The sequence below is a fragment of the Eulemur rufifrons genome, chromosome 19 (genome assembly GCF_041146395.1).
Source record: "Eulemur rufifrons isolate Redbay chromosome 19, OSU_ERuf_1, whole genome shotgun sequence".
Taxonomy (NCBI): Eukaryota; Metazoa; Chordata; class Mammalia; order Primates; family Lemuridae; genus Eulemur; species Eulemur rufifrons.
The window spans coordinates 96,681,567-96,694,744 of record NC_091001.1 but is presented as its reverse complement, the minus strand read 5'-3'; the positions used below and the strand labels follow the sequence as shown (position 1 = coordinate 96,694,744).

The following is a 13,178-nucleotide window of genomic DNA, read 5'->3' as shown; positions in this document are numbered from 1 at the left end:
GTGGCTTATCCCAAGTTTAGAAACATTGCTCTCAGTCAGTGGTTATCAATCTGGCCACACATTACAATCACCTGGAGAGTTTTAAAAATCTCAGCACCCAGGCTCTATTGTTCAAGACCAATTAAACTGATCTCTAGAAGTAGGCTCAGACATTAGTAGTATTTAAAACTTCTTAGGTGATTTCAATGTGCAGCCAAGGCTGGAAGCAGTGCTCTAAGCAACCAGAGTTCTTTACCTTTGTGTCAAAACAGACAAAACTGGGGCACTATAGAACATTTCCTACACATCTAAGGCAGACCAATTTACTTAACACCAAATACCAAAAACACTGGTTATGTATAAGTCAAACACCAGTTGCGTGTATCTAATTGACTGTAAATATGGAAAGTGACCTTAGAGGAGTATTTAAGGAAACTACACCCATATATAAAGTCACATGACCTGTATCTGAATCTCAAGTCTAGCTGGGGGACCTGGGGCAAGGTAATTTAACCTATGCCTCAGTTTCCTCGTTTGTAAAGTCACATTAGAAATCCTACCTATTTTCCAGAGTTGCTGTGAGAACCTACCTATAATGTTTCTAAAACATCCAGCACAAGGTCATAAATATAAATGGCTCTCAAAATGGTAGCTATTACTTCTAATTTTATTATTAGGTCAAAGTATTTAGGCAGGGTAACCTCTGGAAGGGAAAGACTTCTTAAATGCCATAGAAATATAAGCTGGATGAGTTTAGGAGACAAAAGATGAGAGATCATCTAAAAGTTAAATAATAATCAAGTACCATAACAATGAATGCAACTGTTGAGTGGAAAGATAATTAAGGCCAGAGCAATGAGGGGCAAAAAATGTCAGGGATCAGAGGGCCTTATTTTAGGAGGTAAAGCTTTAATATTTGAGAATAAAGACACCCAAGAGGGAGACCCATTTCCTATTGCGTGAGAATAAGGTGTTGAAGTCCCTTTAATCCTAAGAAGGATAACATGTCTCTAACTCTCCCTGTTACACGAGCATGCACTCAGAGCTCCATCATCTTTAATGAAATGGAGACACATCTAAAAAATACAGGATAAGAAACAAGGCCCCTTTGAGTCAAATTGGGAAAATGATATCAAACCATGGAAAGCTGACACAGTCAGCAAACTATAAGCCAGCAGTATGCATTTGGGGAGCCTCCCCAAAAGAGACTGGAGGCTCCCATCTGTATGAACTCGGCAGGATGCGTCCCAAAGAGATGTGCCTGGTATCAACTAGGCTTTCTTCACATCTCAGCGGCAGTCTGCCCATCATCCAACTTACTTGGGCTAACTGGAGGGCTATGGATTATTACTCTCTTTCTCAAAAATGCAATAATGTTGGTTAAGGCTGTGGTTCCCGAGCTAACTGTAAATCATAAATCTGGGAGTTTTCTTTTCTTTCTTTTTTTCAATAACGATCGATGGGCCCTGACTCCAGAGATTCTGATTCAGTAGGTCTGAGGCAAAGCCAAGGATCTGCATGTTTTTATAAAATGCTTCATACATGATCGTAATATGTGGCCAGGTTTAACAATGACTATTCTGGGGGTGCGGTTTGGAGTCACTGAATGTGTACAAAACACCACAGAATACTGTTGATCTTTAATACCAGGAAGCTCTGAGGATACCTCTGGGATGGTGCATGCCAGAAGGATAAGCTGGAACATGATCCAGAAGATGAAGGGGCTGTGAAGGCCGGGGCCCCACTCTCTGAAAGAAGGCTTCTCAGAAACGTGCAAGTGTGAGGTAATGTGACAATGGGTGATGGTTTCTCCTTTCTTTCACCTTTTTTCCAAGTTTTCCCATAATGAGTTTTAAATGTTTTCATAAAGAACAAAAAAAAAAAAACTACCTTAAAGGTAAACCAAATATCTGATCACATCCAATGCTGGTGATGTTTGTGATGAAGCTTTATGAATTTGCTGTTACTATAGTGATTTACCACACATTTCTGGTTTTTTTTTTTTTAAAGGAACTTTGGCACTTCAGGAAAACAAATTAGCTCTCCTGGCTCATGTAAGCAACCTAAAATGTCTTTCTTCAAAGGTCAGCCTGAAGAGGTTTCCATGGCCATGCTCCCACCTAGGGAGAAGCTGTGGCACTCTACAGGGTGCACTGCTGGCTGCTCAAGTGATGTGATGGTGTGGAAGAAGGTTTTTGAAAAAAATCAAGCTTATCTGGAAGGCTATAAATAAATTCTTGTGAACACTACACCCACTTTATGCAAAGCACTTGTATCAGTGTGAGATTAGGGGATTAGTAGTCTTCTGTTTAACATGAATCTTAGTCAAGAAGAATCCTTTGAGATCCAATATTTAAAAGATAACTACATTTTGCAAAATAAACTGAAGATGAAAGGACTATATCAGTATTCGTGCTCAAGATCATTCTATCAATGATCATTTTTGTAAGAATAAAAGAACTGGCATCAGAAACTATCAGGTATAAAGAAACTCATCCTGTTTGCAGTACTAGAGTACTGGAATCTTTTTTTCAAGGTCAAATGACTTTGAAGCTCTTTCATTTAGAATATTGAAAAAGTACCATACAAAGTCAATGAGACCAGATAAGGCATTACATATACTTAATTTTAAAAATTCAATCACAGCATGGCCTATCTCAACAAATTTATACATTTTAATTTCTAAAATAACTTGAACAGTTGTGACTGAGGACATGTGTAAAGTTTAATCAAATAGTGCTTTCCTTTCTCTTTCTCAGACTTTTTTTTCTAGTCTGTTCCACTTCACTAACCTTTAGAGTTATGATGTTAGAGTCAGATATGTGAGCTGACATGAGATTCTCAAGAAAAGGATTTTGAAATTTAAACAAACCCAAGGGGATAAATTACTTTTTGGGGGGGGGAGGAGAAACAAAGCGAGAATCCCCATTTGCAGCTTTCATAACTCTATTTCCCTATGAAGAAGTAAACATAAATTAATACACATTTCTAAAGCTGACATTCTGGGTTTGTAAAACATGGCCCTGCACGAGCTGGCGTGCCTCTCTTCATTCGAGTGTTGTGTTCTATTGTGCTCTGGCCACGGTGCCATCTTCAGGTCATGTGACCCCCAACCTCAGGGCCTTTACATATGCTGAAATACCCAACTGGGCACACACTCCATTCTCTTTATGTGGTTAATGCTGGCACAGTCCCTTGTTTTGGCTTCAGATCATTCCTCCTTCCATCTCACTCTTTGTTTCTAGGTTTAATACCTTTCCTCCTGAACTACAACCTTCAGTAGTTAAATCTCAGTAGTTAGGAGACAGAATACTATTCCAGCCTCAGCTTGACCACTTACAAACCATGTAACCCTGAGTAGTGCCTTTGTCTCTCTGAGGCTTAATTTCCTCACAAGATTGTTTTGAATAATAAGTTAGCTAATCTATGCAAAGCACTTAGAATAATGACTGGCATAGAGTAAATAGTCAACAAATATCACCTATAAGAATTATTTTTTTAGTATAAATCTTACTGTGACCTTTCTCAGTTCTTGTTAGAAAGGTTCTTTATTTCTCCTTTTAGTTACTTCCTTTTGATATAGTATTTTATTTATTTTTTGTTGAGACAGAGTCTCACTCTGTCGCCTGGCTAGAGTGCAGTGGTTTCATCAGAGCTCACTGCAACTCCAAACTCCTGGGCTCAAGCAATCCTCCTGCCTCAGCCTCCCAGAGTGCTAGGATTACAGGCATAAGAGTAAGCCACTGCACCAAGCCTGAATTCAATTTCTTCAACAGACATAGAACTATTTGATTTTTTATCTCTTCTTGTGGTCAGTTTTAGTAATTTGTGTCTTTCAAGGAATTTGTCTAAATTGAAGTTATCAAGGTTGTCAAATTTATTGGGAAAAAGTTGTTCATAATATTCCCTTCTCATCCTTTTAACGCCTGCAGGATCTATAGTGATATCCCTTCTTTCATTCCTGATATCGGTAATTTGGATTTTCTCCTTTTTTTACTTATCAGTATTGCTAGGAGTTTATTAATTTTATTGATCTTTTTAAAGAACTAAATTCTGACTCTTTGATTTTTCTTGATTCATTTTTTAAACAAAGAGAACACAAAAGGGCCCTTCAATCTCCTCTCTAAACATATTCCCCTCTTCCTCTTGTCCCTGAGGTACCCACTCTCCTGAACTTCATGTTTACTATCCCCCTACCATTTGCATATTAAAGTAATGCTAATTTCTGCTACTCTGCTAGGATCCTCTCTTTACTTACCATGTTTCCTGCTTCTGCAGCCAGCCGGGCAGCATAGCGAGCTATAAGCCGGTGTTCCTCATCCAGTCGACTAGGACTATCCAGAACACTGCCAAGGAAATAAAAATTCAACAGGTATCTATTAAACATCCCCTATCCATGCTCCATTCTTAGAAAGAATGGATGAAGAAAAGCTTGTAAAAAAGAGTGATAACAAAAGAAATGGAGGCTTGGGTCATAGGTATTAATATTCTTCTGAGATAAAAGGGGATTTAGAGAAATGATGAGGCCACACGTGTCATTCCTCTTCAGCAGCACATCCCCACTGCTACCCCACCATTAAAGGGGGTACTTCTTTTTTAATGGAAGGGCCAAGAAAAGACAGGGTACCCACAAAGTCTGGGACAGGGATTTCTAACCAAATGTTTTGAAAACATTTTAGACCTACACTTAGACTTTTTAGACTTAGATCTTGAATTCAAAAAGACCAAGAGAAAACTAAAGCATCATGAAAAACAGAGGGCTGAGAAAAAGTATACTTAACCCTGGCTGAGGAGAAGTCGGGAACCCTGGCCAGGGCAAGCCAAACATATTTTACAGTTGGAGAAGATTCCATGGTATCAAAGATTCCCTCTTAATGCTTCTTTCTTGTTTTTTGCTATGCTTATTCTACAACTATAGCCCCATCTTAGAGTGAATTAGCTTAATCCATTACTCTTTAGCAAGAGTATCAGCACTCTAAAAATTTAAAGATTCCCTCAGATGGAACATCAGATAATGTGGCACCTAGATGAAAGAAGAGTTCTTGAGTAGCAGGCTTGCTCTGTGTACACTAGATGTTAATATGGAACCTTTCACTGATTCTGAAATAACTCACTAATTTAGTATGTTATGTCAAGTGCTATTTATCTATATCAAGGCAGTCCTAGATTAATAGGGACTATGGCTATATGATTCTCTTCGTTTAAGACTGGCAAATGGTTTAAGGTGATCGTGATGATGATGATGACCAACTGATCAGAGGTGGCTGTTGTGGCTTGCCTCTACTTTGGCCCTACATTCTTAGAGTTTCTAAAATCCCTTGATCAGAATTTAGCAGTATGACAAGTAATATGTAAAAATGTAAAGACATGAGTTCAATACTCAACAAACCTTGTTATAATTACTGAGGGAATCTGGGAAGGGTGAGGCTAAATCAATAAAGAGCTGGCTGACATTTTCATGTAGAGAATTGGCTGTACTGTTTCTAGATTTTTTTCCCTGTTTTTATCTCTGTGGCTAATTCTTTAAGCTTAACTTAGTCAAAGTTGAAGGATGAACTTTTAAAAATGTGCTTTAAGTTTTCTGACTATGACATTTGTCAACACTATAACTTCAGGTGTGCAAATGTCAGTCTCCAGCATGTATAATCATCCTCTCAAAAGATGACCTGGTAATAAGAACATGCTACCATCAGTTGGTTTGAGTACTGATGGGTCAAGTCCCCACCAAGGTCAGAGAAGAACTATAATATTTTTACCTTAAAGGTGTCTGTCTGAAATAAGAGACCTATCTTTATTTTTTAAATTAAAAAACAACAAAAATGAATGTTTAACAATATAAGTAGATAATATCATAGAGGGACTGGTAGCCTACGAAGTGGGGCCTAAAGTGGCTGACCTCTCTTATTTGATAAGGGATGCAAGAGGTTCCTCTGTGCAAAAGAGCTCCTTTTTCTCTATCACATTCCATCTCCTTAGGAAGGTTAATCCTATTTGTCTATACATGAGTATGGATGACATGGCTGCTTTAATTGGCTATGCTTTCTAGCCAGAAACTAGAACCGTGTGGTGTTGAGAGGTTTTAAGGCCAATAAAAATTATTTTGGGGCAATGAGAAAGGCTCCTTATTCTTCTGTTTGAGTTGACATTCATTTTCAGAATAGTTAACTAGGAAATTTCTGACTTCTTTGAGGAAATGTGAGGCTCAGGTCCTTAGACTATAAATCAAGAAGAGATGTAATACTTACCCACTCATCATATTCTCCCAGGGCCACTCACCATATTCTCCTACTGGCCACCGATTTGTGCTCTGGGAGCCTAGGTAAGACTTGAGGACCTGGGCTAAACCTACCATAAATCTTCTTGGGCTAAATTACTAGGTAATGTCAAACATTCTACTGCTATTTTTATCATGGAAACTTTTAATTAGTAAGGGCAAACATAATTTGTCCTACCTGGGGTGAAACAACTGTATTCCTAGAGACCAAGAGGCTGGGACAGCGTGTACAAAAATCATCTGTTGGATAATGAGGCATTCTTGCTACATTGCACAATTATCAGCCCCTTCCTTCCCTCCTATAGGGTAAGCCTATTAAACATACTTGGGATGCTAGAGTACCTACAATTTCTCAAAGGTTTTAGGGATAGGTTAAATGCCCCAGAATAATGATGTTATTCAGTATACTGGGAAAAGTATGGGAAGTGGTACAATGCATAATATTAAAAAGTCCTTTTCACATGTATATTTCCTCACTGATTATTAATTTATTCTTCTGTTATCATGGGGAGTAGGAGTGAGGTCAGATGACTTCCCTAAGGAGTTATGGCATGCTATGGACAAAACTAAGATAAAAATTTAAGGCTCCAGCCTCTGTTATGTGTGTAGGTTATAAATTATGTTTTTCTCTCTAAGAATAAGAATCTTAAAGCAGGGTTTTACAGGTTGTTTGGCAACGTGACTCCTCTTTGCTGTTACGGGGAAGGATGGCTTTAGTTATTTAAACTTTACCTGTCATCCTCCTGGAGGAATGGTGGTGGGTGTGGGCATAGAGTGGGCAGGAGGCTTAAGGTCTGCCTAAATGGAATAGCACTTTGTTCGGTATTAACTCTTTTAAAAAAAGGATTAACTTTACTATAGTTAACAGTTATCAAATGTTTTTCCATTCCAACCCACTGAAGAATCAGTCACATTCCCATATTAACAGTGAGTCACTACCATAGTAGTTTTCAGGGTGAGGGGTATGTGGAGCTATTATAATATACATAATTATTATAATAGAAGGAGGTATATGTAGTTTGGGAAAAAAGCCTCTCAGGTAACAATGATCCAATACCACTGCTGGGAATCATTGGTTTAAATAATCAACAATGACAGATTTCTGCTGAGTGATGGTAACAAAGCCCCCAGATTAGAAAAAGTGAGCTATATGTGAGTTGATCAACCTTTGAATGTCAATAGAAAGATTTCATTATTTAGGTAAGAATGAACAGGAAGAGGCTGCATCAAATACCTCTGTGAATGTTACATCTTTGGAACTGCAGATCTCTCTCAGAGGCTGATGTACTCTTTAAGTGTAAGCTTAAGGAAGTGAACCTTGGTTTAAGGGAGAATTTCTGACTGTATATTTAGGTAAGTGCCTGGGCTTGGCAAGGCTCCCTCTCTTGTAGAAGCTAATGTTTTAGCGATTATTTTAACTCTGCCAAACATAGCTGGTAGCTGCTCAAGAAAAACCCCACATGCAGAGATTTTTCCAGCTGGCAACCCCAGGCAACATAGCTCTCCCTCCCTCTGATCAACCCCGGGCTACCCGCCTGCTGCTGCTGCACCACCACTGACCGTGCACAGTGCTGCAGACGGGCCACATAGGAGGCTATCAGCGCATGCTCATCGGCCAAGTGACTGGGTATATCCTGGCTATACTGTAACCTAGGAACAATGGAGGCAAAGACAGCAAGGGCAACACAAACACAGAGGAAGAAATGAACATGGATTAAAATGAGCAAATGTCAAAGAAAAATTTAAAAAATAAATTATGATAAAGAAAACAGTAAAAAACCAAAATGCATAATGGAATATGATATTACACCATCAGGTATCCGTCTTGCAAATCTTTTGACAAAAGCAGTCCTTTAGGAATGGCTTTGGCTGAATGACATCACAGTCCTTGAGAAGGACTTCCTAAGGAGTCACCAGGAGCTTCACTTACCACTTTTGTCCAGGTTCTGGGCTCCGTGATGGATATACTTTTAAGGGAATGCCCTCTGGCAGGACAACTGAGGCACAGTGAATCTGTTAAATATATTACAATCCCCTAATGTTATGCCTTTATAGCTTTTCTCTATATTAAGAATTTTCAGTATTATGTTACCAGTTAAATATTTTTATTTCTATAAGGAAATAAAATAGTCTTTAGCATCAGACTATTTTCTTCCACATAATTGGTACTTGACCCAAACTCGTTAGAATTGTATGATAACACTATTCTTTCTGAGTGAGCTTTCTCTTATAATATATGGAAGGTCCTTAAGCACATGGTCTTTTTTTTTAACTTTTTACTACAGAAATGTTAAAATCTGCACAAGAGAGAGTAATCTAATAACTACTCCTCATGTACCCATCATGAAACTTGAATGAATATCAACATTTTGTCAATTTTGTTTAATTTATTCTTCCTTCCCCTAACTTTCTGTGCAGAGAAGGGTAGCTAAAGCGGATCCCAGGCAGTGATTTCACCAGGGAGTACTGGAGCCTGAACCTCTCTCAGACAGTGAAAACATTTCACATAATCTCAATGCCATTATCACACCAAAAAAAAAAAAAAAATGACAAGAATGTTTTAATATCCCAGTCCATATGAAATTGTCCTCAAGTCTTAAAAAAATGTCCTTTTATAGTTAAAATCAAGATCTATTTGGTTGCAATGTTTTAAACTAAGGCATAAGTAGTCTCATTTGAGGAATAATTGTTCTATTTTTACTTAATCTAAATTGTGCCTCCCTTAAAATACTAATTTGTATTACTTTTGTGGCTGTGAATGAATGGTATCTTTTAAAGCACTGGACTGAGACAGCTTTTAAAAGACTTGCCTAATCATTTAGAGCAAGGGTCTTCAACCGATATGAGTTGTATAATTATTTCATTATATATTACAATGTAATAATAGAAATAAAGTGTACAACAAATATTAAAAAAAAATCTAAACAAGGTTCTTTTATGTTTGTATTTGATTGATATGTTTCTGTTTTTAACCTATAACCATTCTCTTTTCCCTGTTTCTTTTATGTCATTTATTTGTAAAGAAAGTAGGTTATCTTGTAGACTAACCAACATTCTGGATTTGAATTGTTTCCTATGGTGTCATTTAACTTGTTTCTCTATCCCCTGTGGTTAGATCTAGATGCTTGACTACAGTTTTTGCTTTTACAGATGCCCCTCAACTTATGATGGAATTACATCCTAATAAACTCATCTTAAGTTGAAAATATCTTTAAAATGCTACCAAACATCCTAGCTTAGCTTAGCCTACCTTAAATGTGCTCAAAACACTTACATTAGCCTACAGTTGGGCAAAATCGTCTAATTTTATAATAAGGTGTTGAATAGCTCATGCAATTTGTTGAATACTGTACTGAAAGTGAAAAACAGAATGATGGTATGGGTACCTGAAGTACAGTTTCTATCACATGTGTATTGCTTCTGCACTGCTGTAAGTCGAAAAATCCTAAATTGAAACATTGGAGACCATCTGTATTTTGATTTTGGTAAGTGGCAAGAATCTGTCACAGGGAATACAGTATACTTATAAATCAAAAAGGAGGCACATAATGTAATGTAATATAAATATTGACCAGTAGATTCAGATGTTATTGGTCAACATCTACCCATTATAAAGTCCTCCATCAATTTTTCACCTAATGGGTTTACCATTTACTGATGATTCTTGCCTAGATTCATTATTTCATTAGGGGCAACAAAATGCTGACTTTTCCAATTTTATGCACTTATTAACTTCCTCTATTTGTTTATCTTGAAATACTACCCATTACGGAAAGGTAAAATAGATGGTTGATATTTCCCATTATTTAACAACAGTCAGAACAATGAGTTAGTGCACTAGTAACATCCGATAGTTATCAAAGATTTTTTAAGTATCATTATGAATTCATGAATTTTTATACATCTGATGTGCTTCAATTCATTCCAATCATCTTTTGGATGCTCAAATTATCCTACCATTAGCCAGTGGGAGCCCCTGTTGGTAGCCTCCTGTGTTCTTTTGATATATCCATTAGACCTTATTAGCCTTCTTCCTTTCTGGCACAATAAGATGCCCCCATTTTGTCTTGTATCCTGCCCAAGACTGGGAATCAATCATTCTTCTAAGGATCCCTAGTTCCCTTTACTGGGAAAGAATATTTAGGGACCATAATTAGGGTACTAAGGTGCTCACTGTTCCTAGGTTGTCACTGCTTCTGGGCCTTTCCAGTAGATAAAGCTAGGAAATGTACATTTTAAACTGAAGAAAAATAAGTTCTTTCCGTGCTCTCATGGTACCATTTCATTTTGTTCTGGCTTGCATTGTTTTTTGTGTTTTCTTTTTTTGGTATAAATTAATGGGGTATAAGTATAATTCTGTTACATCCATAGATTGCCTAGTGGTGAAATGAGGGCTTTCAGGGTATCCATCACCTGAATAACATACATCGTACCCATTACATAACTTCCCATCATCCACCTCCTCTGACCCCTGCACCTGCCAAGTCTCCACTGTCCATCATTCCATACACTGCGGCCATGTGTACACGATTTAGCTCCCACTTATAAGTGAGAACGTGGCTTGTATTGTTAATGAGAAGTCATCAATAATTCTTATCTTTGCTTCCTTATGTGTAACATGTCTTTTTGTCTCTAGCTGCTTTTAGTATGTCCTCTTTATCACTGGTTTTCAGCAATTTGATACTGATGTGTCTTGGTATGGTTTTCTCTGTGTCTACCCTGCTTACACAGAGAGCTTCTTATATCTGTACGTTTACAGTTTTTGTCAAAGTCGTAAAAATTTATTTGAAAATTTGGAAAACATTTTTCCTTAAATATTTTTTTCTCTCCCCTGTTAGACTGCTTGACATTGAAATACAGGTCAACAAGCCTCTTCATTTCTCAGCCATTTTTCTCTTTGTGCTTCATTTTGGATAGTTTGTATTGCTACACCTTTAAATTCAGTGAACCTTTCTTCTGCAATTTCTGATCTACTGTTGAGTCCATCCATTGACTTTTCATTTCAGATATTATCCCTTTCAACTCTAGGAGCTCCATTTTTTTATTTTAAAATTTTTATTGAAGTAGAACATGTATGCAGAAAATTCCTATTTACATTTACATTTGGTTCTTTTTTATTTCTTCCATTTCTCTCCTCATTATGTTCATATCTGCCTTTACATTCTTGATATTTGTCATGGCTATTCTAAAGTCCATGTCTGCTAATTGCATCATGTCTGTCATTTCTGGCCCTGGTTCTATTGACTAATTTTTCTCCTGGTTTCAGGTCCTACATTCCTGCTTTTTCCTATGTCTTCTAACTTTTCACTGGATGATAGAAATGGTGAATTTATGTTGTTGAATATCTGGATTTTGTTGTCTTCCTTTAAAGAATCCAGTAGTCAGTTAATTTACTTGCGGACCAGCTTGATTCTTTTGAGGCGTGTGTTTAAGCTTCATTAGTACATCTTTAGAGTAACCTTTATCTAGGGCTATTTTGGCCCTGCTCCTAAGGTGTGGCCTTTCTGGGGCCTTTACTGAATGTCCCAAGTATTCAATGATGTCTTTTTACTCTGATTGGTTGGAACTCAAACATCTGTGTGAACTCAGGTAGTTGTTCTGTGTTCAGTTCCCCACGAGTTGTTCTTTCCCAGGAAGTTGTTCTTTACCTGGTCTTGTCAAGTCTTGTTCTACGCAAATATAGCTCAGTTTTCAGCAAAAGACTCAAGGGGACCTCTACGCAGATTTATGGAGTTCATCCTCTGCATAGCTTCCTCCTCTCTGGTATTATGCCTGGGAAATTCCAGCCTCCCCAAACTCCAATTTCTGTGTTCTTATCTCAGCAAGACTGTCTTGCTCTGCCTGTATTCTATACTAGAGCTTGGCAAATGCCTCCAGGAAGGAAGCCTGAACAATCATAGAGGTCTCCTCATTTGCTTCCCTTCCCCCAGGGATCAATCCTACACTACTTATTATCTAATTTCTTTTAAAAAAGTTGTTTCTTACATCAGACCATTTTTTAGTAATTTGTAGTACAGACTGATTTGGGTAGGAGATCAGATGTGGGATCACTAAAATGGGAGCGTAGGGAAGAAGGCCCAAGACAAGAGTTAGGAAACCCAGGAAGGAAGAGACCAAACATTAGCTCCACACTGGAATTTAGGGTTACTTCAGCCACTTGCAATCCCTTTCAGTCCAGTCTATTTCAACCTAAACTTCAATCTACTTCTTTTCTTTTTCCCTCTGCTAAAATGTAAGACTAGGAGGAGAAAAGACCACTGTCACCTTTCACATCGACTGGTCTCCAAAACTTCAAATAAACCAAGACACCTGAAGGAAGACACCACACAGAAAATCTAATAGAAATGCTATGTGAGAAGCTCAGAGAGCATTTCAGTGTCCACTACAATAAATGTGCAAAGCCAGCTGATTCCAACAGTAAATTATAAGACAATTTTCTGAATCTGGGAAGTCCTGATGTTTGGAGGAGATATCAGTAGTCTTGTCACAGCAGGAGAAATTTGTGGTGGGACCCACCAAGGGAGCAGGAAGAAATACAGAAAGATTCTAGTTAAAATCTAAACACCCAGAAAAATCGGTGACTTTAGCAAGAAAATCCTGTGTGAGTGAATACAGGATAGGGATTAGCACTGAAAGTGGCATTTTTAAAGTAGAGTTCTTGTAGAAGACAATGGCTTTGGATCACAGTGTGCCACATTATGTCCTGTTATATCAATATAATATGTAGAAACACATTTATTAATGTGTAGTAAAACATATTAACTGGTTTCCAAATGCCTGAGACTCAGATCCACAGGGCAAGAAATGTCACTCTTCTTTAACATGTGATCCTGCAGCACACCATAAATAATTCTCAGAGCAAATAAGTTTCTTTTCTCTTCTGTCACTAAAAAAAGCCACAATGTCAAGGCATTAGTGTGGAGAG

The 13,178-nt window shown here is 37.7% G+C and overlaps 1 protein-coding gene across 1 annotated transcript in view; it reads right to left on the bottom strand.

Moving 5' to 3' along the window:
- Positions 1 to 13,178, bottom strand: part of DTNB (dystrobrevin beta) — a 225,735-nt gene that overhangs the window by 49,710 nt on the left and 162,847 nt on the right. Inside the window, exons 11-12 of the mRNA XM_069495024.1 lie at positions 7,814 to 7,903; positions 4,238 to 4,325 (exon numbers count right to left, since the gene is read on the bottom strand). Of these exons, the coding sequence (XP_069351125.1) occupies positions 4,238 to 4,325; positions 7,814 to 7,903 (178 nt within the window). The remainder of the gene's footprint in view (positions 1 to 4,237; positions 4,326 to 7,813; positions 7,904 to 13,178) is intronic.